This window comes from Centroberyx affinis, unplaced genomic scaffold (assembly GCF_046629955.1).
Source record: "Centroberyx affinis isolate AG114_WGS23_722 - 3 ecotype Tasmania unplaced genomic scaffold, CSIRO-AGI_Caff_v1 ptg003390l_1, whole genome shotgun sequence".
Lineage (NCBI taxonomy): Eukaryota > Metazoa > Chordata > Actinopteri > Beryciformes > Berycidae > Centroberyx > Centroberyx affinis.
The window spans coordinates 649,369-676,947 of NW_027281375.1; the positions used below are offsets into that span (position 1 = coordinate 649,369).

The window sequence follows — 27,579 nt, forward strand, 5'->3', positions numbered from 1 at the left end:
AAAGTTTTTATGAAATAAAATTACAATTAAATATAGTCATGTTATTATGAAATAATAATTATGAATTGAAATTCTAAATGAAAGAAAAACAATCAAGCAATTATTAATTTATTTATGTATTTAGTTATGTATATACATATTTATTTATTTAATTGTGACTATTTTGGTCTTCCACATGTCTCCTTAGGAAATGTCCAGAAGGACATAGAGAAATGTAATCTAGTATGCTTGTTTGTTTTGCATGTAAATTGCTCATGCATCAAGTGGCATAAATAAGAGCCAGTTTTGCGCCTGAGAACGTGACTGCTGATCTGAGACCAGGTTGCCTCTGGAAATGTACTAAAGCTGATAGCATTATGTATCTAATCATTGGTCCCAGATCAGTACGTCTACTCTTGTAGCTCAGTCACGTGACTTGCTCGCACACACCTCCTGCTTGATTGTATCGCCATGCAAATGACGCACTGACTGAGGTTCAGTGTGTGAAGATGGCTCCTTTTCCAGATGAGGTGGATGTTTTTACTGGCCCACACTGGCGAATGAAGCAGTTGGTGGGCCTATACTGCGAGAAGGTGTGTATGAGTAAATACTGACCATCGACTTTGAGTTATACAGAGGAATATCTAACGATACATGTTCGCCTGGCGAGTGAATGCCAGCTATGCCAGCCCTGAAGTTGATTAACGTTAGCTAGCGTGATAGCTAGCTAGCGAGCTAGCTAACTGCTAGTATACACAACACTCAGACGAAGCAGTTGAGATGTTGGGTTGTCTCAAATCCTCTACCGCTAGTTTGCGAACGGTAGCTACGTGGCTAGACATAATGTACATTAGATTGAAGCGGTTGGTTGGCCAGCCAAGTGAAGTAGGACTGTTGTTTTGTAACATAACCTGAACCCACCCCCTAACCAGCTAACGCTTGCTAACTGTCATATGTTTAGCTCGCGTTAGCGTAACTTGCAAGCTAATGTAGCTGGTTATGCAACATGCCAGTTAGGCTAACGCTAACGTACATGTTAGTTTATCACTTGGTGATTCATAAAGGCTGTACCAATTTGAGCTATTTCCAACTTTAGCTGTCTGGTTTAACATTATCTGATTCTTGCCCCACCACAGCTGTTGTTGGGGTAAGGAGGAAGTACCAATTATTCTGATGTAATGTTACCCGTAGAAGTGCTAATGTTTATATTCATCAAATGCGTTAGTTTTCTGGTCGACCTCAGAGACCAGCATAACAGTAGCTAATTCAGCAATTTGTCAGAGTAAATATCACTTGTAGTTTTAACATGTGACCCTGATACACACCTTTTCTCTTTTTTCCACAGCTGTCAAAAACTAACTTCTCCAACAACAATGATTTCCGCTCATTTCTTCAGTCACTGTGTGCCACATTTAAGGAGTTCAAGATGCATGAACAGATCGAGAATGAGTACATTATCGGCTTGTTGCAACAACGCAGCTGCACCGTGTACAATGTGCACTCTGACAACAAACTCTCAGAGATGCTATCCCTCTTTGAGAAAGGGCTGCACAATGTTAAGGTGAATATATAAGTTTTGAAGTGAAATTCATGAACATGCCATGGGCCTAAATGTACTGTCCCATATGTTTAAGTGTTACTCAGCAGAGAAATGGTAGGCTTTGCAGGTAAATCATACAGGAGTCCATCAGAGCTCAGTTGATGCTATATGACCACTGGGGAGGTAACACTCTGTTATTAGAGAAACTATTAGGTTAGCCACCCAAAGTCACTATATCTAGCATGACAGTCTGTACATTGCCAACAAATATGGGTGCTGCCTAGGTGGGTTTAGCAAACACAAATGTCTCATGAAACAGTGCAGACTATTATTCTGTTAATGTGATGGCATTGTATTATTTGACATGGAGAAATTACATGGGAATATTGGCCATTTTAAAAATGTTACAAATATCTACTGAATCTATTGAAATACATGCTTACAATGTGTAAAGCCATCTGTATAGTGGTAATTCGCCTTAACAAGTGGGGATAAAATTCAACTTGATCAGTTTACACTGACATGCAAATGCACATAATGGCGCTTTTCAGTGTGTCACTGACAAAATATGCACACGTTACCACTGTATTTGGAAAGCTCATGTGCAGCGTAAATGGAAGATTGGTGTACAGCTGAAAGAATCGTGCACTTTGCTCAGTTACCATAATGAAACTAGCAGTGCACTTGCTGTACTTTACATTGAATATTTTCCTGGTCAGAATATGTTTTTCTACTAGGTCGAGTGGTTGGTTAGAGCAGAGTCTTTTTTTTTTTATGGGTTTGGTCTATACACTGGAACGGAAACAGTAGTGCCAGTTTCGATGTATGTGTTGAGTGTTAAGAAGAGGAAAGATATTTCAGCTTCTGAATGTAGAATAATATGCATTCAAGCCATCTGACAAATTTTAGTATCTGCCTAAAAAAATGGCAAGGAGGAGAGGGAACTGCGTTAAGACAGATTTTTTTTTAACAACTTTGTACATAATGTTAGGGTGGTAGGTCCTGCTGTGTTTGTCTATGGATGGTTGTGCTGACGAGAATGAGGCCTTTGGCAGAAAGAAGTGGGCTGATATGTTGACCTATTTGAGTTCAATTTGTATAATAGAGGCAGGATTGTTTTTGTGATCTGCTTAATGGTGTTAGGAGACAAGAGTTATTGTTCTCTCTCAAGCCATGGGCAAACCAAAAATGGGCTTTCCAGAATGGTGTAATTGTGTAAATGCTAACTTCCGCTCTTTCCCGATCAGTTTGTAAAAACAGAGGAACATTCCATTGCCTTGGACAAGCCCTCAAACATGGAGATCCTGCACTCCGTCTTCAGCTGGGAAAAAAAATGTTTAGTTTCAACTGGGATAAATAATACATAGTAAAGATATTTGTTGAGTAATAGCTGGAGGACCATGGTTTTAATCTGTCGTGAAAGAGCTAGTTGAGATTATTAATTCTGAAAAGGTTGTTAAAATTTTCTTTCAAGAGTTCATACATTATACTAACATTTACTGAAGGATTAGAATTTTTTATATTGCCATGTGTTGTAATTCAGTGACAACAAAAAATGTGTCACAATGTGACCGCACCCTATTTTGTCATGGCATTATAGCAGTGTAGTTGTATGAAAGGACTGAACTGGCAGAAGAAGTTGTAGATGGGGCTGTGAATGGCTGTTATGTTGACTGTCGTTTAGCTGTCATGTTTGAAATGCATTACATAATTTAAATAAATAATATGCTGTGTTTCTAGAATGAATATGAGCAGCTTAACTATGCCCAGCAGCTGAAGGAGAGACTGGAAGCTTTCACACAGGACTTTCTGCCCCACATGAAGGAAGAGGAAGAGGTATAAAACATTCAAATGTCTGTGTTTTTTATAATTATCTTTTAATCAAATGATTTCCCAAAGAATGGGTGAGCTCCAGGAACTTTGTGAAAACATTTTTCTTTGTAGTCCAGTCTGTTGCACTGTTAGCATTTGTTATAACCTAACGAGATGTATTGCAGGTGTTTCAGCCTATGCTGATGCAATACTTCACCTACGAGGAGCTCAAGGACATCAAGAAACAGGTGATAGCGCAGCACTGCAGCCAGCAGCAATGGGACTGTGCAGCTGAGGTGTTGAAGGGACTCAGCTTGTGGAGCCAGGCAGAGGAGCTGCAGAAAGCCTTCAAATATGCAGATCATGAGAAGACAGATGATGGTTAGTGAGTCTGTTCACAAATGTTTTTTCACGTCTACAACTGGGAATTGTAAACTATTTGTATTATCTTTACTACCTGAGTATTTCCAATATACTTGCGGTTCAAAACAAACACCACCACTGTGGCAGCCTAAAGGTTTGAGAAGCCAGCTTGTGACCAGAAGGTCACCGGCTTGAATCTCCGGACCAGCTGGGCAAATCTTTTTGGAGGAAGCAAAAAACAAAAGCTTGCCTTTTCCGTAAAAACTACCATTGGAGGGCCTTTGAGTAAGGCACTTAAGCACCAACTGCTCCGCTATAAAGGTTCAGTGGCAAACAGTCTAAGACTGTGGCTGTAATAGATAGCCCCAGGTATGAGTGTCAGTGAGTAACTGTGGAGCAGGTGTTATTTAAAACAAGCAAACAAGATCAGCATTCATTCCCTGGGTAAATAACACTCCCAACTTGCCGTCTTCATAAGGAGGTTGTTCCAGTCGATGTAACTAGCTTTTACAGGAAATGAGTTGACAATTTACCTCATGTCATTTCAGTCATTGGTTCTACTATGGCATTAAGAGGTACACTTCAAATTTGACTGTCTTGAGAGTCAGTCAAAGGCAAAGCTGTTTTCTGTTGTTCCTCAGAACTGGAGCAGAAGGGGCGTTCTTCAACCCACATCTCCCAGCTCCCTACAGAGATCATGCTGAGGCTGTTCCTCCACTTGGGCCCTGATGATCTGTGTCGCTGTAGTCAAGTGTGCACCGCTTGGTCAGAGCTGACCAAGACTGGCTCTCTGTGGAGGCACCTCTACCCTGTACACTGGGCCAGAGGTGAGCTGCTGATAGCTGTTGCTTACCCCGAAGTGTTTTACACTTGTAAGGTATTCAACATAATTATGGTGGCTATATAGTGGTGCTGCCCCACTAATGTGTGTGTGTGTCTTTAATGTAGGGGATTATTATAGCGGCCCTCCAGGTGATCTTGACCAGGAGCCGGATGACGAGTGGGTGAAGAGTCGACAGGATGAGGGTCGAGCCTATCAGGAATGGGATGAGGATGCTGATGTGGATGAGTCTGGTGAGATTTGATCTTCACTGAGGAGCACGCATCAATTGTAGTGACGAAAACAGTGTTTCAGAAAATGTTATTGTAATTAATTGTTTATATAGCACTTATCTAAAGCCCCTTTCAGACAGAAGTTGGCAAAAAGGTGCTATTGGAAATGCAGCATTGCTAGTTCTAAATCCATTCACACCTGCCTTTAACAAGCCATCAATTTGCCAACTTCTTGCTAAGTAATACCAGACACATGCAAGCAGTTGTTTACACTAATCAGCTGTTAAAGATGGGTTGGACTGTAAAAGTTTTATGTTTTTAACATCTTTTGTAATTGTTTGTGTTGAAGAAATGTTCTGGAGTCAGAGGTTCGTCTTACTTGAATATATATTTATTAAAAGGAGTCTCATGAGAGGAAGAGATGCACACAGCAGGTGGCTACATACACTTCTTCGAAGAGAAAGAGATTGAACCAGTCCTTTATATATCTTCCAAGGACATACAGAATGTGCTGACATTAGAACAGGTCACCAAAGTAGAGTAGAAGCAACAAATGTTATCTCTTAAGTTAGAGCTTCCATAGACATCTCAGAGACATCCAGGAGCCACTCTGTGACAACAAGACCTCTGGCATAGTAAGTTATGGCACAAGGGCTACAGTGAGGTGACAATACATCATGAAACCTTACATTCTCTGAGGTGACCCCAGTTCAGCTGTTAATACATATGTTGAATTTTCTTCCACAGTTTGAAAGTGCGCAAGGCAGTGGAAACTATACATATAGCTACTAGTAATGCAGACGAGTCTTCTAAAAACTTGACCACAGCCAGGAGAAGATATCACGCAAAAATAACGGCACCGTTCTCTACAGGCATGGGCTAGTTTGACATTCCTGATGTTTAATTTGGAAAATCAATGGAGCTGCCAAAGCTGTTGTATCTCACACTCAGCTCAGCTGTTTGCCGCTGGGCTCGAGGTAAACATAGGTGATGACGTGTGTTTTTTTTCCAGTTGGTTATCTTTGCGATGTAACGTAACACGGTATAATAACGTTCACCACGTAATGCGTACGAAAGATTGCTTTTTAAGGTACTCCTTTCACACAGCACAAAAAGCCGAATTTGAACTGGCTTCATGACTCAGTTGGATGGCTTCAACCCAGCTTTTTTTTTTCATCTGTGTAAAATGGGCTTTAAAGGACCAGCTTAAAATGTATGAAAGGGAGATAACTGAGAAAAACTGAGAAATGCATTTTAAATGAAAGTGGTTAAGGAAAGAAATAAAATCATAACAAACAGCACAAGATTAAAAGTGGGCAAAATCCAAATTATTACATGAAAGCAAGTCTATAAAGTGTGTTTTAAGAAGTGATTCAAAAGATGATAACAAGCAGGTCTGCTGTATAGCTAGGGGCCAAACCTAGCATGCTTTAAAGGTGATCATTAAAATCAACTCTAAATCTAACATGAGTTAATTGTTTCATCCTAACACTTGTTTGTGTTAGATGTGTCTGGGCATATGGAGGCAATTAGCACTGCTCAGAGGGAGAAGAAGCTTCTGAATGGGATTATCCAGAACCTTCTGCCAGCTGTGGGTTCTTCTGTCAAGTCCATTGTTCTGGCGTACAGCTCTACAGTCTCCAGTAAAATGGTATGTAGTGCAAGATCTTCCCCTGTTGTCACCGTAATGGCACAATAGCTAAATATGAAGATTGCTTCTGACTGAACTGACTTCATCTTGCGAAGAGGATTCACTGTATTTTTGTCCTCTTTCAGGTGCGTCAGATCCTCAGCCTCTGCCCTAATATCACTCACCTGGACATGACCCAGACTGATGTTACGGACTTTGCATTTGACAGGTAACTGTTGCACCTTAATCTGCACAGTCTCTTTCTCCTCTTTAATTTTCATCCAAGTCTCTTTGCTTTGTAGTGGCATGGAGTTTAATATTAGTCAGCTATATTTTTTATGTGAACTCATTTAATACTCGTCACTATGTGCTTGTCTTCCACTCTCTTTCAGTTGGTCATCTCTTGGAGCTTGTCTCTCTTTGGAGCACCTTGACTTGTCGGGGTGTGAGAAGATCACTGACCACACCCTGAAGAAACTGTCTATCGGGCTGGGTGACCTGGCATCTTCCACATCCTTTGGGAAATGCTCAGACCGACGAGCCAAGCTTCTTAAAGGTCCCCCAATACCCATCACCCTACTGGATGAGAGGAACCTACATCCAGTGGTGCGGAAGCGGCAGGCCATAATTTTCAAGCAGAGGGCAGGCCGTTGGGGCACTGCCTGCACCCCCACCCAAGTGTGGGTCCTGGACCCCTCAGACCTTGCTGATATTGAAGATGCAGCGGAGTGGAGCCGTCGTGGTGGGGTGTCTGTTCCTGAAGGGAAGAGTTTTGTAGAGACACAGCTTGGGGGAAGTTCATGCTGTTGCAGGAGGAGTAGGAGGCGCGGGCACAGGACTGGCTTTAATGCCTCCTATTTGCATCAGCAGTATGCTATGTCTGGGGAGATGCTCTGTGGTCACTCCACCTGCTGCACTAGCGAAATGGCCCTCAGGACTTTAACTGGGCCTCAGTGTGAGTCAGGCATTACCAGGGGCATCACTGCAGAGTTTCGGACTAAATGCTCCTTTGGGGGCCTGCAGTGTCTGGAGCATGGAAACAGGACTGACCAGTCAGAGGCTAAACGCTCACTGAGATTTCTCAGTCTCTCTGGATGCTATCAAGTCACTGATTTGGGCTTGAGGTAAAGATCATCTCTTGCTTTATTTCAAACAAACCAAAAGGATATTCTTTTTTTTTTTTGTAACACTTGGGTATGTTTACATGCACACATCACTGGTTATTGTGAATAATCAGATAAAGGCGATAGCTTGACTAAAGCCCTTACATGATTTGAAGTAACACAATTTCCCATAATAACAAGGATTTATATGGCTTGATTTGATAGTTGGGCGGATGTGATGCAGTCAGATGAAAAATATCGGAACCTTTGATTGCATTGATATTTACAGAACACATTGCAAGCAATATTATTTTGAGTGCTAGTTGAAAACAAAAAACCCATAATAACCCATGCAGTTTATGACGTGACTGTTGCCATGTTTTCATTTGCACAAGCACTCTGCCACTACATCTGGGTAAACCCCCTCTGTAACCTTTTTCACATGTGCAGGTTTAAAAAATACTGAGTGAAATTGGATTAACATATTTACATGGCCAAATAAATTGTGAGATTAGGTAGAAATCTTGTGTTAATCAGGTTATGATTCCATCAATTATGGTCTTATTCTGATTAAGGCATGTACATGACATTTGCTATAGTCAGACTATTGCCTTAATCAGGTTAAGAAGGGATTATTGGTGTTCACTTAGACATAACCACTGTCTTTAATTGGTGTGCATGGTGCTGTATACTAAATGTTTATGCATGTGTTTCAGGGCTCTGTCTCAGCGTGGAGGACTTCCTGTCCTGGAGCATCTCAACTTGTCTGGTTGCCTCTTCATCACTGAGGTGGGGCTGCAGGAGCTGGTGTCTGCCTGTCCTGCCCTCAATGATGAGCACTTCTATTACTGCGACAACATCAACGGTAACACACAGAAATGGAATTGTTTATGTTGGTGACAGACATTGTTGATGAATGTATGTGAGACGAGGGTCCTGTATAGCTGAGTGGGTAGAGCATGGCACTAGCATTGCCAGGGTTTAGGGGTTAAAACCACTGGTATAGCAAGGCACTTGGAAAAGGCCTGTGTTAGATGTTAAATTGCATATGAAGATGTCATATTGAATGGAAGGTAGATTTGTTAGCAGACTTATTACTATGTGTGATAACTGACAAATATTACTAACCCCACATAGCATGTGTCCTAGTGTAAGTGCCTTAAGTAACCGATGCTGATCTTGTGAGTTGGAAGGTAAGTAGGCATTACAGTAGCCAGTACGATGCCTTCTACATTCACTGTGACAGCTTTTTGTAACCAGTTGTGTGCTTTAAATCCTAATTTAATTTTCTAATATCAGTTGATTGTGAATACAAGGGCATGCAGGACGGTAAATCTCAAAAGCTTTATCCCTTGTATTGTGGCATGCGATTCAGTGGACGATCACTCTAACGGTGGTGTTTCTCTGCAGGTCCCCACGCAGACACGGCCAGCGGCTGCCAGAACCTGCAGTGTGGCTTCAGGGCCTGCTGTCGCTCTGGAGAGTGATCTCGCCTAGCGCCACTCTCCCACCCTGTCACGTCTCCTTTTATTGCACTTTAACCTGGGAATACCATTCGCTGTATTTTGTGTCACTCAAAAAATTGTTTCTGGATGAAACTGTAAAAGAAATATTTCTCCTGGCACTTCCATTTCCATCTGTATTTCTAGGAAATACTCCTTTAGAAAAGGAAAATATTAATGGGTGTGATTTGAAGTATCTGCAAATGTACATTCTGGTTCCTTTTTTTGGTTTTGAAAAAGTGTTTGTTTTATTTTGTTTTTGAGTTCCAAAAATTTGAGAAATGTGAGCACCAAGTACTTGCTGTTTTCTGTAGGAAATTAAACCATGCTTCCTAAACTGTCACTAACAAGCTGTACTGACTAGGTCCCCTTCTCCCACTCACACTTGTGTGTTTTAATCACTCATTTATTACCATACCATTTATACTTACCATAGAATAACCTGAATGATTGTAGCAATGAAGCGATCTGTTTTAGAGGAATTATTTGTTTTTCAAGTTCATGTGACACACACATGCACATTTGTAATTTAATGAAGAGGGTGATGTGGAAAATTAGGCACGATTGAGTTAATTGTTTCCTCCCCCTAGATTGAAGTTGACTGTATTGGACAGCTGTGATGGTATTGATGGTTACTCCTAGAGTACACTGAGGACTTCTGATCCCCACAGGCTCCAATGCTTGTTACGCTGACAGACAGTCACTATTCATACTGTCACAGCATCCATTGAGTTACTGAGACATGAGTACAGGCTGTGCAGGCATAGGAATTGGTATCTGATGTTGCAGTATAGTCTTAACCATCTCTTTAGAACTTTGATGTCATGCCTAATCTTCATTATAACTGTTTGCTGTTGAGACTTTTGCTTATATCTCAGTGAAAAACTTTCTTTTAGCACTCCAATGTTGTGGGAAAAGAAATGGACCAATGCACATATAGGAGACTATTTTGATACAACCCATGCCAGTGCAGTTGGTGATTTAGCGTAGTTAAGAGTGGATTTAAAAGAATCACCTTCAGCTCAGAAGAAGGCCACTGTGTTCTCTGGTCAACATTCAGATTGTATTGCATCTTGAATCAATCTGCAAGAGGCATTATTTGCTTGTTCAAAATTCTTGCATGAGGAGTTCTATCGGTAATGTAAAATTCAGAAGCAGAACAATAAAAGTATCTTGGGGTTTAAAGCTCTGCTGTTGTTTTTTTGTTTTGTTTTTTTAATACTAGAGTGTAAACCTAATTAAATGAAGGAGAATTGAGAAATCTTGGAAATATATATACAAGCAGTTAAAAATGTTATACAGTCATGATGATGTAGTAGTTATGTCTCAAAGTCGTTTTTATCAACATCAATATACAAATTTCAAGAACCTAATATATTATCAGGAATGATCAATAACGTATACACTAGTACGCAAACAATACTGTAAGTGAATGCAAATGAATTACATAAAAAAGTTATCAGCCTAAATGACTGAGGCTCATGTACAAAAGCAGTAAAGTATAGTTGTGAAGTGTCTCTGCTATCAACAGTTATGTGCGGATGAGTGAGGCCAAGTACACCCATACAGACAGGACATTATTAGGGTAGGGGTGCACATACACAGCCAGAGCAAACTCCACATTAGATGCCTCCACATTGTGAACTCCAGTGCTGTAGACCGCCTCAATGATGGGACGAATCTCAGAGAATGGGAGATGAAGGGGGAATCCTGCAATCTAATAAAAGAAACAAATGGCAATTAGAGTTACTTTTCCGTATCTGTGGTAAGAATTTATTCATGTGAGATCATGCGTTTTCCATGAGCTGACATTTTGTCAGACCAGAAATATTCCGTCATGGGAAAACAAACTCCCAAGTGGGAGGCACCCCAGATGATTTCATCGTTCGGAACAATAAATGGGTGATTTACAGCCTGCAGTAGCTTTCTCCCAGTCACTCCCTTTTCAGACTTACCCTGTAGTCTCCCAGCAGGCTCTGTAACTCCAGGCGGTGCTCGTCTGCCACGTCCCGCCCCCCACTCTGCTCCAGCTTGGGCAAGAAGTGTCTCAGGGTGGAGGTGCAGTAGCGGTTCCAGCGGGTTGGGTGACGAGGCCGCCACTCCATGATCTTCTCCTTCAGAATCTTCTCAATTCTATGGAGGGAGAGGTGGCAAATGTTGGAGCGGTGTGTGTTTTGTCCTGTGCACAACTGCAGTCTGACCCTATCAATAGCATGACAAGGTGCTAGAAATAACTACTTCAGCTGCCACCACTTGCCTGTCCTGAAGCTCTGCTGCGGCTGCTTTGTCTGTGCGGCGATACACCAGCTCCTCGGGCTAAAATACAGAAGGAGACGAGAGAGTAGAAAATTAGATGACATTACTGGAGGTCATATACGATTATACAGAAATGCTGAACACTCACTTGTACACTGGACAACCCAGGGTGTGAGAAGGATCGAGAGAAGAAGGGCTTCCACAAATTGGCTTTTGTGACATCAAAAGTCGTCCTCATTGGGGAGGTATACTGCTGAATGTTGAACCACACCTAAGGGACAGTCACAGAAAATTGAATTATCTGCTGCAAACTATCATAAATTACTGAATAAAGTATCCAATTAAAAGCCGCATTGTTAATCATATTAATTTGATGTTGTTCCCTCCTGACTGCCAAAGCACTCACATTGTCAGCGCTGACCAGGCAACCAACTGTTTGTAGTGGGCAGAAGGTGTCATACTGGCCATAGTACTGACCACTGCTGGGGTTCCAGATCAGGTAGCGGCTCTGCTCATAGGTCAAGACATAGGCTGTGAGTCCCTAAGAGATAAAGAGATCAAAGACCTATTAGTGCTGCCGCAACAGCCCTCAAAACGGCTTTGGTTTTTGAAATATTTCCATCTGAAGAAGTGTAAAAGTGTAAAACACAATCATGTTTGTTTTTTTCTCATCTTGTTTCATATTAATAAAATGATGGTTGAAAAAAATCACAGCAGAAGTGAAAAATATGGTTGTGTTTTGTTCTATCCCAGTTAAAGGTCCTGTTGTGACACAATGGGAATCAAATAAATTCAAAACCCTTCTCAGGTTTTCCAACTTTACCCACCTCAGGGATAGCGGTGCCAATTATAAGCCATGCTTTCTTGCCCATAGACAGGAAGTAGTTGCACAACAGTACAGCATGTTCTTCCTCATCACCAGCTAGGAGGGTGAGGAATTGCTGCAAACAGGAAGAAGAAGCACAAGCTTAGATAGGTATTTTCCTCTTCTTAACAATGCCAATCCCAGTATCTCAGAGAGGGTCCACTCACATCACAGGTGCTCCACAGGTCACAAACACCAGAAAACGAAATGCTGTCTGGCAGAGAGGGGATGAGCGAAACAAACTGCGCAACCAGTTCCTGTGTAGAGACGGAGCAAGTGTGTGAGACTGGATCCAGTCAAATAAGAAAAACAAGCCATGAGAAACAAAATAGAAGATAGGGGTTAGTGGCCTTTTTACAACATGAGTCAGGTGACGGTGGTGACCCCACACTGACCGTGGCCTCCTGGGGGCTGCTGGGAAATGCATCCAGTAACTCCTGTGGAGGGTTGAGCGGCCGGATGTAGCGGGTGATGAAGGCCGTCTTCCCACTGATGTCTATGACGGTGGTGAGGCAGGGTCGGTCTGGGTAGCCCAGCGCTGCATCGCTCTCAAATCTCTCAGATGCCTGAAGTAAGCGTTCATCTTCTTGGCTGTCAAACTACATCAGAGGTCAAAGGTCATTGCAGAGAATAAGAGGTCAACATTATGCAACAGAATATGCCTTGGGGAATGACAGTGTCATGAATGGTTGAGTCGGATCAGCAAAAAAGGAAGATTGTTCTAGGAGAAGGGATACTGGTGAGGGGAAGCTGTGGCTGGAGAACAAACTGTTGTCACTCTGTTTTTGACTGCCTTTCAAAAAGCACAATCTTATAGTTTACTCTAGATAACTTATTCCAGTCAGCAGTTACCTTCACTTCCTTTATCTAGTAAATGCAGCAGAGTAAAAAGGAAAAAAAAATCCACAAAGAGTGAGAAACATGAGAACAAATCAATACATTGATGTAAACTACCCACTTATATGAGCATGAACTATAAAGCAATGGGCCCTTTTCCACTAGAAGGTGTGTAGAGGTTAGTCAGACCTTTCACATTATTCCATTGCACAGATAATTAATAACCAGTTATAGAATGGTGCTTTTTTGTAATGTTGTCCTCTTACATTGGACATGATTCGTTGCTATCACTCCCATGTGGGCCATGCCATGGCTTAAGGCTAAAGATGCTACAATGGTAAAATAGATAATGGAAATAGAAACTCATCTGAGGAAACACGAGCTGAGACAAACAAGCTAACAGAAAGGCAGAACAGACACTGAAAAGCAACAGACAGAATAGATCCTTGAGACAGACAGTTGGACAGGACTTACTTTTTCTCTAACTGTCTCTCCAGGCACCAGCTGGGGTTCGATAGTGATGAACAGTGTGATAAATGCTCCTTCACTCAGGCTGCGCACGGCGTCATAAGCACCGTCACTCCCAAAGCTGCGTTCCTTACTGTACCCCAGCAACACCGCCGGTGTATCCACCTTGAAGGTGCCATCAATCTGCCAGATCGAATTGGAAAGACAAGTTAGTCAGCAAGCCAGCCAGTCAGTGTGTCTTTCAGTAAATAAACATCACCATGGGCAGAAAAAGACTCTCACCCGGGCCTGAGAATAAATGGTGCTGAAGGGAATCTTGACAGAGCCCAACCAGTGCTTCTCTACCCGAGTGTGTATTGATTTCCCCCTGTCTTTGTCATCCTGAGGAGCAGAAGGAGTTAATCATGAAGCAGAGCATGGCCAATGTGATGCAACATGTAACTGATGTGAATGATACTGTAACCCTGAGGTGAAAGAAAGTGATGCCATGTTACAATGTTTTACTCACCACTCCTGTTTCATAAACCATCTCATCAAATATGTTGATGAAGACCTCATCTTTGACTGACTGCAGGCTGGCAGTGCTGTAGTCACCATTTGGGGCGCTGTAGAGGGAAGTCATAAATGCCTGTTCACCATTTCAGCCAGTTTATTTGTCAGTGTTTTAGCACTGAGTTGTGCCAAACACACAGCTCACTTAATTAAGTGCATGTAGCTATCTGAGAGAGTCTTTGTATGCAGTAGTTTGTGTCTGCATTGTTATTCCATCATAACAAAACTTTAGCTGCCAATATTTTGCAACATGGTAACTTGCAGCTGTTCAAAAGAAAGTGGGTGTACAAGCAGTTGACGCTGATTTGGAACCTCAACTAGCACACATTGCCTAAACAGAAATGGCAAAACTGACCTCATAACAGCACTTTTGGAATAGCTTGGGGCATCTCTGATTTATTTTTCCTGGAACCATTTCCAACAGTGTATTGTTGACCATGGTTGCGCCCCGACGATGGATAATGTATACAGATCCAAATTTAGTCTCCCAAGCATATTTTAGACGCCTTTGACGAGTTGGGAGCTATTACGCAAGTAAATATCCATTCAAAATATGTCACAAGGCCATCATTAAAGCTGTCTAGCACATTGCTAGCCACTGGAGGTACCGGTACTTTCCTTTAGCTCAGTGCAAAGAAACCATTTATGTCTAATTTAAACACATCAAGACAAAAGTCAAGCAAAGATAACAGTTGTTAACCTAAACGGCAGCTCCAGCTCCTCGTTCCAGCAGGGGTTTGGTCCTTCAGCTGTTGTCGTTTGGAGAACTGTGCGCTGGAAGGATACCTCCACAAACGGCCTCACTTGAACCTACATCACACAAACACAAAAAAATACACACACATAAGATAGAACATCACATGCCAGTAGGTCTAGCTGCCATGCAGCCATGGTGTCTGGTCCATGTATGTTGTACCTGGCCGAGGAGCCAATCACTGCCCTGGATGGCACTCTGAGATGACTGTCCTGCTGCAAACGTCTCAGCGAAAGAACGGGCTGACTTTGAGGCCAGTGGTTTGCTGAAATACAAACAGAAATGTCAGTACTGTCCGGTGTCTAGGAATCAATGCTAAATCATCACAAAAGAAATATAATGTATTTTTGAGGGTGAGAGTTTCATTCCAAAATGAGATATCCACATTTGAAAAAAGTGACGGCTACTATTTTTAATTAATTGATAGCACAATACCAAACAAATGGTGGTACTATTTAAAGTGTAATAAATAAACTTAATCCTTGTTCGATACATTAATAAAACTCTTATAGACTGGATCCTCTATTAGGATCTTTTATGGAATGAATCCTCAATTCTGTTAGAAATACTGAATTTCAGATAAGGATTTGTTTCCAAAATGGATATATAGCCTTTTGGAATTGAACTCTGATGAATCTGCACAAGAGGAGAAGCTGTGATAATGTCCTGCTGTTCTGCATTAGACTGGGTGCACTGAGGTCCTACCTGGTGTAGGGCCTGCGGACGGGGATGTCATAGGCCCGGATGATGTTGAGCAGCAGTTTAATGTCTCCATCAGACAGATTCTGAGCTGTCACCTTCTTCCTTTCTTTCCTCTGAGGTTTCAAGGGCCGCTTGGGTTCAGCCAGTTTGAAAAGGTTAAGTCCTAGAATCCTGATGGTCACAACAAATAGATGTCAGTCAACAATCCATAAGGGACTGCAAATAGTGTATTCAAAGGCAAATAGTGATCACAAATATTTTTCATTGAAAGTTGGGGATGGGGTTATTACCACCAACAGTACTCAGTCCCTCCAGGAATCTGTGATTTCGCGATCACGATACTTGCCTCAAATTCAACCAATCCCTGCAATATTTACAAGAACTTGCAATTTTGCAAAATCATTACAGTTTTTAGCATAAAATGGTCCAATCAACAAGCTATGTCTACCATTGTCTTCTGATACTACTTCCTATAAAACAATGACTGCAGTGGAGCCTTTGACGAGGACATGGAGGATGATTCAGAGGACGATGAGTTGTAGTTTCAAATGTGACTTGTATTCACCAATACAGGTGGAAGAAATTAAGTGCACTTAGGTTTTCATTTAAAGCCGCTACATGTAGAATATTTACCACAATATATCATTCTCAAATTAATTTTGATAGAAATAGATGTCTGTAGAAACATGAGACCATCACAGTGTAAACTGGCTTATTCTAAGTGTTGCTTTCTATCTAGGGCAACCAGATTTGTGAGATGGCAGTAGGAGATGTGACGAGATGGGACGGTGGTAGGGGTGGGGGGAGTGATTGGTCTGTTTTAGCGTGGTGGTTAATAGATATTGGTTATATGTTTAGGCATATAAGCAGACAACACACGCTTCTTCAAGAAGACACCTCAGATGCAGGCATCTTAACTTTTTTTTAAATTAAATAAAATTTGATTAGTCCTAGTAAGGGGTATAGATGTAAATTTAGAAGTGAGAGGGACATTTATGGCGGGGGGGCTTTTTTTGCTCACTACTTGCAATTTCATACATTTTTATTTGGCATGACTCATGGCACCTCTAGTATTGAAGATTTTTAAGGGATTCAAGTAATTTTACTGCTGGAACCCAATTTCTGATTTACTATCATTTACTCTCAAAAAACAAATTAGGCGGGCAGAATACAATTATTTTAGCCTTATTTACTTCCTACATCACCTAGTCACCTCAACTCTGCTGTCCTGTCTTCCCTCATCTGAGCCTGATCCTCCTGCCTCCACTCGGGTCTGTCAGAGCAGAGCAGGGCTTCCATTCGTCAGTTATGGGATTGATGGTTGTCTACAGACTTTATAACTTAACTTTTTAAATGACTATATTCAGATTAACTCAAAGATAATATATGACGCACCACTGCAACACATTTAGCTAATGTTACAGTCAATCAAACGATAGATGGATACATATTCCTTCACTCTCCTTGCCATGTTAGCTAGCATCTGCTATAGGCTGATCATTGGTGCCAGGTGTTGTCACCTTCTGTACGACAGACGGTGACATCAAAAAACCCATTTTTAGCATCTTACTAAGTACTATTTTTATTGACTTGGGAATTTCACCAATTCTTGCAATTTTACTGCAAAAACATCTTAAACTCCACAAACTCCATCTTGATTTTTGAGAAAGACAGCCACAAAAGCAAGCATTTTCGGTTGCTATAATAAAAAAAAAAAATCAGCAAAATCCTGGGGGGACTGAATACTACACTAAGACTAATACCACTACTGGTATTCAGGATTCAGACTAAATAGACATAGACACAGAGGGTGGGAGAAAAAGAAAAAAACTCTAAGAACATACCCAGGACCTGCACCACTGATAAACATGCATAGCAGAAGCATAGCAGAAAAATGGAACATAAGAGATTATAACATAAATTTTCAATAACACATACAACATGTGTAAAGAAACATTCTAGAAGGTGACTGGGCCTGACATACACTATAATGTATATATTTGCACAAATATCATCAGCAAAGGCTAAAATGAATGTGCAATTTTCCATTATCACGTCCACATGCTGTGAAAACTGCTCCAAAACACTGCCTTAAAAGGGGCCAGAGGAGAGTATCTCTGCAGCCAAGGGAATGCAATGTTGAGTTGAAGATCAAACAGACTGGAGCAGCACCAGGCCAAAAACAGACTTACATCACCCTGTGATCCGCATAGGCCCCATCAGTCTTCATGACAGGTTTAATTGGCAGTTTATCATCGATCCCACAATTCAAGATAAACCAAATCATTAAACTTTTCTTTTACCACTGGAGCGGAGAGCTCATGCACTCTAGGCAATTTTTCAAATCTATTTGACAAGAGGAATAAGCGTAGGATATACAGAGATGATAAATTACAATACAGAAAGTTGTAGTATAAATTTGGAGTAGTTGTTTGTGATTGGCAAGAATGAAAACATTTTTACTGTGAAACATATCTTTGCATAACAGAAACTATTAGGGGAGTGAAAATCAGCTGTGCACATTGTGAGTTAGAAGTGAGACAGACTATTCAGCTGAATAATAATGACCAGAGATGTATTTACCCAATGCTTGGAACCTCCTCTTCTATCACCAAGTCAGACAGAAGGTAGTGATGCTTGGCAACAAGGAACCTGTTGATGACCGATTCTCGGATCTGAGAGAAAAAGCAAAGGTTCTTCATTTAGTACTACCATGTGATAAAGATGAGCGTCAATATGAATGTTACCTAGATGAGACCGCTGTGAGACAGTTAATGTCTACTCACCTTCTGAAGGTATTTGGCAACTAAAGCTCTGTGTGAATCCAGATGTTCTTTAGTGTCAATTATCTCTCCTTCCTTCAGTCTCTTCTCATATTCCTGGAAAAAAAAAAAAAAAGAATTAGCTTCATATATAATGAATTCCTATTTCCATAAAGCCATGATATTCTGCTGCATATTTAGACTAAATGCTGGAGACCCTGACCTGGAACACTTTATCTGTGACCTCCCTCTCCAAAGCGGGGACAGACTTAAAATTGCGGAACTCTGCAACTTCCTGGTTCCTGAGCCTGAGCAGACGAAATCTTTTAGACCTCTCCAGCTCCTCATCAGTCACAAAGTTGAACTCCTCCTGCAGCTGCTCCAGACGGAAGTATTCTGGAGCCGTCACCTCTCCGCTACTCGCCACCTGGAGACCCGGAGAGAGGCAGGGAAAGATGCCATGTTTGCATTACACAAATGGAAATTTGCAAGGTTCCTGGACTGAGTTGAGGTCTGTTGGTTATGCGCAGTATTCTGGTACCCACTTTCAGCAGCTGCATGATGGAGGCATTTTTCGGGTCGTTGGGATCCAGTCGCGATTGTGTGGCCCACTCCCCGATTTTTTTCATGTCATTGAGTCCAGATGCACCTATACACATAACAGCATCAAGCTGTCTCAGGCCACTGCACATACAAAAGGAGAAAGAGAGACAGATTAGTATGACTGACAGTCAATATTTGGGTATCTTGGGTATTTTGGTAGGTACACAGGGCACAAAAGTCTGGGTTATATTTAAGAGACAGTACCTATGCATGCCACCAGGCTGCTGAGACATGGGGGGGGCGAGTGGTACATCATCCTCCCCTATCCCCCATGACACACAGCAGGACAGCTTCCCAGAGGTCAACAGGGTCTGTTTGTTACTGCCATCAGCCTCGAAGGAGAAGGGCACATCTGACGAGGCAAAGACAGAGGGAGAGAGAAAGACAGACACAAAAAGAAAGAGAAAGAGATGATTGAAAGGGCAGGTTGCAGTCCAATGAATGTGAGGGCTATGAATCATGTTTATATGTCACTGAAATATGTGATGTTCTTGGAGCCGGTCTGTTTTCATGGGCTACGTTGGTTGAGGCCGGTGTTAGTGTTGACTGACTGACTGTGTGTTCCATTTACCACTACCGACGCCCTCATGGTCGAACATGACCCTCTGGTTGCTGCTGAACTCAAACTCCTCAGCAGGGACGCTGCCCGTCACGACTGACGGCTCTGGCACTGGCACAAACACTTCAGCTAGCAGGGAGCATGATGAGCCAATCTCCTCAAACACCTACACACACACACACACACACACACACACACACACATAATGGGGAGAACAGAAAATCCCCCACTGTAGAGTAGTCCTGTATCAAACAGTCAAAAAGATTTGTGGAGTAGTATGGACACAGAGGCTGCATGCAAGACATTTTTGTACCTGCAATTTGATGCTTTCGGGGCAGTTAACTATCTTCAGATTGAATATCTGGCCAAAGTGGACTCTAAAGTCAGAGTTCAGGGAGCGGCTGTCTGTTCGGGAAACTTCTTTGTCGTTATATAAGACTTTGATGAAAAGAGAACGCCGCGCAATATCCTCTCTTCGAGCAAATTCAGCCCTATGACAAGGAGCAAACAAACATGTGATGAGAAACATCTTGTCCAACCATGAGGCAGTACAAAATCATGAGAAAATACAAAATCCATCTTAACAAGTCATTTGTATTGAATCTTAATCTTATTTTCTGCTAGTGATGTGAGGTCATTTCACTTGTTTCCAATACAAAGAAACTTGTTTCAAGAATTTTCATGATTCAAGAAACAATATCTTGATATTTGTGGTGTGATCTGCCTTATTTCAACATGTTGTCAAAAGTTATTGAAACATGTGAAACTGCACTGGAAACAAATCATCTCCCCTTACTGGCAGAATTTTTTAAAACTTTTTACTTAGGAAAACATTATTATTTTTGCAGTATTGAAAACATTCTAACTTTCCTCTGTCCTCCTTCTGCTCATACCTGGGGCACTGCTCATTGGTAGTGATGTTTCCAGAAGCAGACAGCTCAGGGACCAGGACAGACTCTCCTGGTTTCCTGCGTATCCTGTGGACTTTCTCTCTGACCCGCTCCTCTATAGCATCAAAGTCTGGCTTCTCTGGAGGCTCCGGCTTTGGAAACTCTTCTGCAAGATCTGCTTCAATCACGTCCTGCTCATCATCATCATCTTCTGTCTCATCCTGAGTCTGGCCTTTCTTCTTCTTCTTCTTCTTTCTGGCTTTCTGAAAACGGTGAACATAACGCGTGTGTATCAATACGTGTGTGTATATAACAAACTTACTACACATGAACAAGTTGTTTAAAACCTACACAAGTCTCCAGCTGGTAAAGCACTTTATTATAATGCTTCATTTACTGATCATTCTTAATGAGAAATAATATTTTACAGATATTTTGATGCTCAATATCTGAAAAATACATTTTTAATAATATATGGTATGTTGAGTTATAAGAAAATTAAACAGTCAAATGGATTGATCCTTGCAAGCCATGTATGTACATTATTGATCTATGTAGACAAAATGAGTTGCCTGTATAGCCAGTATCATGTACAACTGAATAGTTCTAGGAAAATCATCATGAATTTTTCATTTCTGAGGCTGGTAAGTACCTGTTTCCTCCTCCAGACCTTCCATTCCTCCAGCAGTTTCTTGTACTCAGTCAGCTTTCTCTGGTAGTCCTCCTCGCTCTCTGTCTCTAGTTCCACCACCTCCGCCAAGATCTCAGCTTCGTACTCCTGCTCATCTGCGGCCCGCTCTACCTCCTCTCTGCAGCAGGGGCAGACAACACAGCACAGGTGTTAATAAAATAAATGGCAGGGGTATAATACTCTGTGCACCACTACAAGAACAAAATACAGGTGTTATCGGTATTTGTTAGGAGTAGTGCTGAGTGTATACTGTAATAATTTTTTTAGTAAACAGGAAAATTTCCCCTAAAACATATAACATATATGTCAAGTATTTCAGGTTGTTTGAGTTAGACTATGCAGTATAGTTTAACCCCTTCACTGATGCAGTAATGGTGGCAATTCTGTTGCATGGCAGCTTGGATTAATTTACTTACATAGTACAGTTTAATCAATCCCTATATACAATTGTAATGTTATCTTATGCATAGTCACACACTTATTCGAAAAATCTTCATTTGATTTACTGTATTATTTCAGACTATCAAATGTGGACAACTTTCTGGTGTTCTGTCTTTAATTATTGCTCTTTACGACTGCGACCACCCTGGTTAAGTGGTTACACCCCATGTGGTGCCTCTAGTTTTGGCAGATTTTGTGGACTAATAGAATATTTAAACATTTACACTGAAATAAGCTTAATTTCATAGTAGTGCTTTAGCTATACCTCAGAAAATGTACCTCTCCCCTGAAAGTCACTCTGGGTCCCGTTAGGGAGTCTATAGCATCTTATTCACATTCTATGGAGCAGCTCCAGGGAATTGCACCTGAATATATTACTAGGGACATAGTCCTCATGTTAATGGCTTTGGGAAAGACTTGTTCACCTACACAAATCTATCTATGAACAAAGCTCATAAAACAGAGCTCATAGGAATAACATATATTGATTTTTTTTTTCTTATGAGGACAGTTACCTTCTGAGGTAGAGCTTGTAGGGAGTGTTGGTAAACCTCTGAAAGTCCCTCAGGCCTTTGACCTCCTTCCAAACTTTGACAATGTTCCTCAGCAGGGTCCTGTCCTTCTCCTGCTCGCTGTCCCGCAGCTGCCGAGTGTTCCTGCGAGAGACAGGGAAAACTTACATCAGGCATCTTACTTGTCATAGTGCCATAACAAACAGCTTTCTAGACTGGATCAAATCAAACAGAACTGGGATGGGATCCAACCTGAAGGACTCACCTAACCTCCAAACTGTATTCAGAGATCCTCTGCTGCATGACCTGGGTGAGAGCCTGCCCACCATGGATCTCAAGCATGTTCCGCAGGGCGTTCCTCAAGCCATGCAACTACAGCAGAGAGGAAACATAAAACAGAACAGACATATTGGTCTCGTTGAATGAAGAATATAAGAAATTGGGGAAATGCACTCAGGCATGTGAGGCCAGAAAGAGTAGTTCAGGGAAGTTCCACAGAGCATCAGGATGACTGCAGCGACAGCTATACTGTGTTGAGCAGAGCGAGAGCTGATTGGTGGAGCCTACCTTGTCGGTGAGGTGTGCTGTGAGGTTATTATGCTGCCTGGTGAGGTACTGATCATACAGCTGGGCCAGGCGGGCTGCAAGGACATGCTCGCGGCTGAAGAGCGGGTGATGGGAGAAAATCAGCCCTGAGACGTCCACATCAAGCTGGTAGTCTCCCTCGGGGTCCCCCGCTCCGGCTATGTACAGATTTGCGTACTTGGACTTCAGCGCCTGGGGGGGGGGGGAAGCAACACGATCCATCATACAGCGTTCTGCAGAGAATAAACACTATGAAATATATGCAGTGTTTGTGCTTGCCAGCTTGTATCTAAGTATGTGTGCAGACTGTAAGCAAGCGTGACAGTGTTAACAAGATTAATAGAACCATCAGGAACTGCTGTAATGAAAAGTCATGCATGACAACAATGCACCACCAACATCCATTTGAACTACAATGAAGTCCCTGTTTTCTACATGACCTCATCTGACAGCTGTGCCTACTTTCCACAGGATTAAATTAGAAATTTTAGTGTGGAGACAAGGGTTCTTTGGCCAGCATGGATACAACATATTGAAGGGGTACACACTTGTACACTCCCAACCAAACCGCACACTTTTAGACTGTCGATGAACCAAATCTGAACTTTATCTGTTTTGTACTTATGTTAGCCTGCATTGTCAGCTATGCCAACTTTTGGCATATGTGTCTCTGTCAGTCACTTTCACTGCAAAACTGTAAGATTAATAACTTACAGGCATGAAGAGACTCTAGAATTAGCTGTACCCCATTAGCATGCACATGGCCTGTGTGTATAAATGAGCAGTTCCAGCAAAGCAATCTGACTGCTCAAATATTTGTTCTGCCCGAACTCCATGAGCTGTAACACACACCTAACCATTCTTCATGAATTGGTGGGCAAGTTAACAAGTGGTCACCAGGGAGCTATTTAACAATCTTTCACAATTTCACCCATTTGTTTTTCTTATGCTTGTATACTACACTGATGAAAACTTTTCACATGCACTAGTAACGTTTGTGTAAAACACATAGCACCCAAGAGGACGTTCTATAATGTGATTTTAGCTACTTCAGAGATGCTGATGATAGTTTAACTTGTCTTTCTTGTTTCTGGTAATAGGAGACGGTATAGACAGACCACACAGACGGTGCCACAGACACATATTTGACTCATATTTGAAAGCTGAAATTCAACAGCATTCACAGCTTTGTTACTTTTTAGTGCCTTCGATGTCCCTTGGAGATTTGATGAAGTGGTGTACTGTCTGTATAGATGATATCATAGATGTGGCAGCTACCACTCCTGCTCTCGTCTCCAATAACCCCCCCCCCGCCACACCCCTCCCTGTTGCTTTGTACCAAATGTCAAACTGCCCTTTTGCTTTTTTCAAAATGGCAAAGGGGTTAGAGAACTCTCAAATCTGAGGGTGCCTTCACATTTTCAGTGAATGAATGTGCACAGTGCTTTAGATGTGGGATATGGATGTGGTAATCGAAGTGAGATGTGCAGTGTGTGTGTGTGTGTGTGTGTCTGACCTTCCTGTACACAGTGTGCAGTGCAGGGTCCAGGTCCTCCTCCATGTGGAAGAGAGGAGGCCTTGTGGACGATTCCTTTATGGGGTCTGGCAGGGCCGTGATCCTGCCATCATCTCCGAACCACTTCTTTCCCTAAACAAACAGAAAAACGACATATAATCAACAAATAACCAAACAAGCCTGTGACACTGTTGGTCGGTTTGCATGTAGGTTGAAGTTACCTCCTCTTGTTTCAAAATGCGGTTCTCCAGAATGTTCTCATTGGTCAGGGATACAGGGGGTCTCTCCCCTACGTACAGCCCCTCCTCTTCCAGATAACGGGGCTGCATGTTATCAGGCAGTTTACTGGAGGCTGGAACTGTGGCAATGACATATAAAGGCGGTCAGTGCAAACATAAACCATGTGCTGATACAGATCAATCTTAATCAGGGATATGTCTGCCAGACATGATGGGCGGCCATATTTCTGCATTGGATGGATGTTCTTCAGGGATACAGACTTCTGTCTCAAACTGCTCTGGCTGAGTGATGTGAGATTCTGATTTGTAACTATTTTTGACTCAGAGTAACTATCCTGACATTTACAAGACACACAGTATACTGCACAGTATATTACAGCTCACATTACAGTATGTGAAAGTTGAGAATGTGAAACGGGTGATTTTACAATACAGTTTACCTGTTCGAAAACTTGGGGTAAAGAGGAGCTCACTATCTTGCTGAATACGTTTGTGGTATCCAATGTACTCTGCTTTCTTCACTTCCAGAAAGTCCTGAGATGATTGCTCAATGATGAATAAATTCCCCTCTTCGTCCTGCACAAGAGGAGCTTCTTCACTCTGAGGCCGGGCAAAGAAAATTAGACTTTTGTTGATCATTTGAATCTTTTGGCTCTTATCCAACTGCAGCTAAAGAAGAGATGAAAATCACTGTGATGCACATACAGTATGTGTGCATTCACGATATTGTGACTGATGCTGCAGTTCAAAGGTGAAGAGAGATGCAACCTACAGTGAAAGACAATCAGTCCGTACAAGCCAAAATCTAAAATCCAAATCTAGAGGAGGGATGTTGTTTTTTTTTATCAAACATATGGTACCTTCACATTTGGATGTCCAACATCAGAAACATTTATAGTCTGACTTGAGTTTTACAATGGTGTCCCCATATATTTTCATGCTTAATCCATGCAAATGCAATCCAGGCAATTCATTACTACCCAAAGCCTCAACTTGAAAGTTTGAGATTTTTGCTTTGTTTAGACAATGAATTGGAAATAGTCTCAAGTAATGGGAAATTAGTAAATTCAAACAACAACTGACTAATTTCTTCCAATATTTTTATTAGTGTCTTACCCGCTCCTCATTTTCATCTTCACTATCTTTATCTACTTCCGCATCTTCCTGCTCTTCCACCTCCCCCCCTGCTCCTTCCTCCTCAGCTTTTGTTGTCTGTTTCTGCCTTTTCCTCTTAACCTTGTCGGTCCCATCTTGAGGCTCTGGGTCAAAGTTGAATGTAAAGAAATTGTATGCTTCTTCTGCAGTTGGTAAGCCTTTTTCTGCCTATATATATATAAAAAAAAACATGTTTGAGTTACCGAAATGACAGAAATAATGTGTAAACAAAAGGAGTTTGCATTCCCTTTCTTGCGTCGAGCCTTACACGTCTTGCTGCGTCTCTGAACTTGACCCTGGTGCTGAGGGCCAGAGGGACATCATCTCTTCCTGTCCCGTCTGGATCAACCTGTAAAACACTGGGGATGAAACCTCCACTACTGAACTGTATTACATGGGCACAATAATTGGTATAGAACTCTCTTTACAGCCACGGAGGATGCAGGTAGACGCTCACCTCTCTGTCAAACCTTGTGAGAGTGTCTCTGTCTCTGAGGCTCTGTAGGCGACTGGCTGGCTCCAGAGATGCCTCCTGCTGCAGAAGGCTCTCAGCTTTAGACTGGAACAAAACAACCCACACATTATGAATCAACATCTCTTCACCTCAGTGCAGGATTTGCATAGATTTCAGAGTCTTATTCAAACACAAACAAAGTGCTCAAGCCAAAAAGCAAGGGTGTTCAGAAAGAAACTGGGTTTACTTTGGCTGCTCTCAGCTTCTCTCTCATGCGCTGTCTCATGGAGTTGTCTGAGCGGGTCGAGCCGGGGGTACGCTGATGTCTCTCCATGTGGCTGTGGCCGGGAGAACGCTGAGGTCTCTCTGGATAGTCGGACAACAATGGGGAGAGGCCTGGAAGACAAAGCACATCATCAAACAACTACTACATTACATGTGTTACTTAGTATATACCCTAAGCCAAGCTGCATAGAGGGAGAGGCAGGTTTAGTGAGGACATGCAGGAACAACCTCTCTGAGAACCAAGGGGCGGTCTAGACAAAACCACCGGCCCTGCTGGCTTCTCCACTGATCTCTCATCTTCACTGTAGTGCTGAATGGTGGTGATCTCCTCCACGTTGTCCTCATGAGACTCCTGGGCTGAAGACTGTTCAAGCAGCTGATATATAAGGAAAAAAATGGAACGATGAATACATATGCAGTTAGACCTGATAAGTGGTTACATTGAAACAGTTAGTGAATTTACAGAGTGAAGACTGAAGGTGCTTAAGGAAGATGGAAATCTACCATTTTCTTCCGCCTCTGTCTCTGGGCTCTTAATGTGCGTTTCAGTGTCTCTCCAGGGTCTTCCTCACCACCTGTCAGTTCCTGATGCAAAATAGACAAATAGTTTAAAACAAAACCACCAAGACTTCATACGGACACAGTACATCCACACTGCTATTTAGCACACTAAAGTAGGAGGAGGGCTTACGGCATTCAGACAGTGACAATCTCTACAAAGCAAGGAGAATCACTCTGCCTGAACATGACTCCAGTTGGCAGGGCAAAAAGAGCAGGGGTTTGGTAATGAGGAGTCAGCAGCAGCACACACAGCATACGAAGCAACTACAGCCTACAGGCTAAGCTACAATGTGGAGAGGCTGCAGGAAAACACACACACACACACACACACACCAACCTCGATCGTAGTTTGTCCTCTCTCCTCACTCAACTTGCTGGATGGAACCAGAGCCTACCAAGTATAATACTTATATTTACTGGATTGTTATCAGCTCTTCCTTGTAATCTGTGTATCTGTGTGTCTTTGGGCTTCGAGTGTGTATAAAGTGAGTCGCTCTTCCAGCCAGGTCTTGTTGAGTCTTGTCAAGGAGGGCTCTTGCTCTATTTGTATTGGATGCACCTCTGGCCTATCTATTGCACAGGTGTCCTTCATCTACTGTAACTTTGCAATATAAAAAATGCAAGATATCATGTTCATATATGATAAAATTAATTAACTTTACCTGAGTGTCCCCTTGATCAGTGGTTTTTACCAAAGATTCTTGCAAAGCACGCCGTTTCTTTCGCAGTTTTTCTCGAATATCACTAGAACAGAAACAAGGGTAGTTCATTTTAATATCTTGCTTAAAATTGATTAGGTACAAGTCGTATCTCAGCGTAGGACACATTAAAGTGGTTCATGCTAAAAAACAAGAAGAATAGCTACCCGTGGGAGGCCATGGTAAAGATGATGAATGGCTCTCACAAAAGG

At 42.0% G+C, this 27,579-nt stretch overlaps 2 protein-coding genes across 3 annotated transcripts; one reads left to right on the forward strand and one right to left on the reverse strand.

Moving 5' to 3' along the window:
* Positions 1-479: 479 nt before the first annotated feature.
* Positions 480-10,155, forward strand: fbxl5 (F-box and leucine-rich repeat protein 5). 2 transcript variants are annotated; one of them, XM_071539041.1, is made up of 11 exons: positions 480-572; positions 1,325-1,540; positions 3,260-3,355; positions 3,517-3,712; positions 4,336-4,521; positions 4,643-4,768; positions 6,253-6,398; positions 6,524-6,606; positions 6,770-7,501; positions 8,197-8,345; positions 8,891-10,155. In XM_071539041.1, exons 1-11 carry the CDS (start codon positions 489-491, stop codon positions 8,965-8,967), a joined length of 2,091 nt encoding a protein of 696 aa, XP_071395142.1. In that variant the 5' UTR covers positions 480-488; the 3' UTR covers positions 8,968-10,155. The 2 variants fall into 2 exon arrangements, with proteins under 2 accessions (XP_071395142.1, XP_071395143.1); XM_071539042.1 differs by having other exon boundaries at positions 3,517-3,706; positions 4,339-4,521.
* Positions 10,156-10,387: 232 nt separating this feature from the next.
* Positions 10,388-27,548, reverse strand: cc2d2a (coiled-coil and C2 domain containing 2A). Its single transcript, XM_071539055.1, has 38 exons — positions 27,535-27,548; positions 27,332-27,413; positions 27,007-27,060; positions 26,613-26,693; positions 26,324-26,484; positions 26,071-26,161; positions 25,827-25,928; positions 25,638-25,718; positions 25,331-25,537; positions 24,655-24,814; positions 24,197-24,333; positions 23,976-24,107; positions 22,442-22,651; positions 22,140-22,246; positions 21,878-22,018; positions 20,883-21,039; positions 20,234-20,493; positions 19,654-19,831; positions 19,353-19,506; positions 18,986-19,133; positions 18,724-18,862; positions 18,402-18,605; positions 18,203-18,295; positions 18,000-18,091; positions 15,420-15,587; positions 14,877-14,979; positions 14,661-14,770; positions 13,917-14,013; positions 13,691-13,789; positions 13,415-13,591; positions 12,499-12,702; positions 12,271-12,360; positions 12,066-12,179; positions 11,645-11,779; positions 11,387-11,509; positions 11,240-11,298; positions 10,938-11,115; positions 10,388-10,699 (listed from the first exon to the last, which is right to left on the reverse strand). The coding sequence occupies exons 1-38, from the start codon at positions 27,546-27,548 to the stop codon at positions 10,514-10,516; spliced, it is 5,028 nt and encodes a 1,675-aa protein (XP_071395156.1). The 3' UTR covers positions 10,388-10,513.
* Between the last annotated feature and the right edge of the window lie 31 nt (positions 27,549-27,579).

What these genes read in the sequence shown, in the direction of transcription:
- fbxl5 (XM_071539041.1), top strand. Translation starts at nt 489, where the DNA reads ATGGCTCCTTTTCCAGATGAGGTGGATGTTTTTACTGGCCCACACTGG. An exon ending in TGCTGATGTGGATGAGTCTG is followed by an intron (nt 4,769 to 6,252) that starts GTGAGATTTGAT and finishes TGTTTGTGTTAG; the next exon opens with ATGTGTCTGGGCATATGGAG. An exon ending in ACGGACTTTGCATTTGACAG is followed by an intron (nt 6,607 to 6,769) that starts GTAACTGTTGCA and finishes ACTCTCTTTCAG; the next exon opens with TTGGTCATCTCTTGGAGCTT.
- cc2d2a (XM_071539055.1), bottom strand. An exon ending in TACAAGCTCTACCTCAGAAG is followed by an intron (nt 21,040 to 21,877) that starts GTAACTGTCCTC and finishes CCCCTGCTGCAG; the next exon opens with AGAGGAGGTAGAGCGGGCCG. An exon ending in ACCAATGAGCAGTGCCCCAG is followed by an intron (nt 19,832 to 20,233) that starts GTATGAGCAGAA and finishes TCCTTGTCATAG; the next exon opens with GGCTGAATTTGCTCGAAGAG.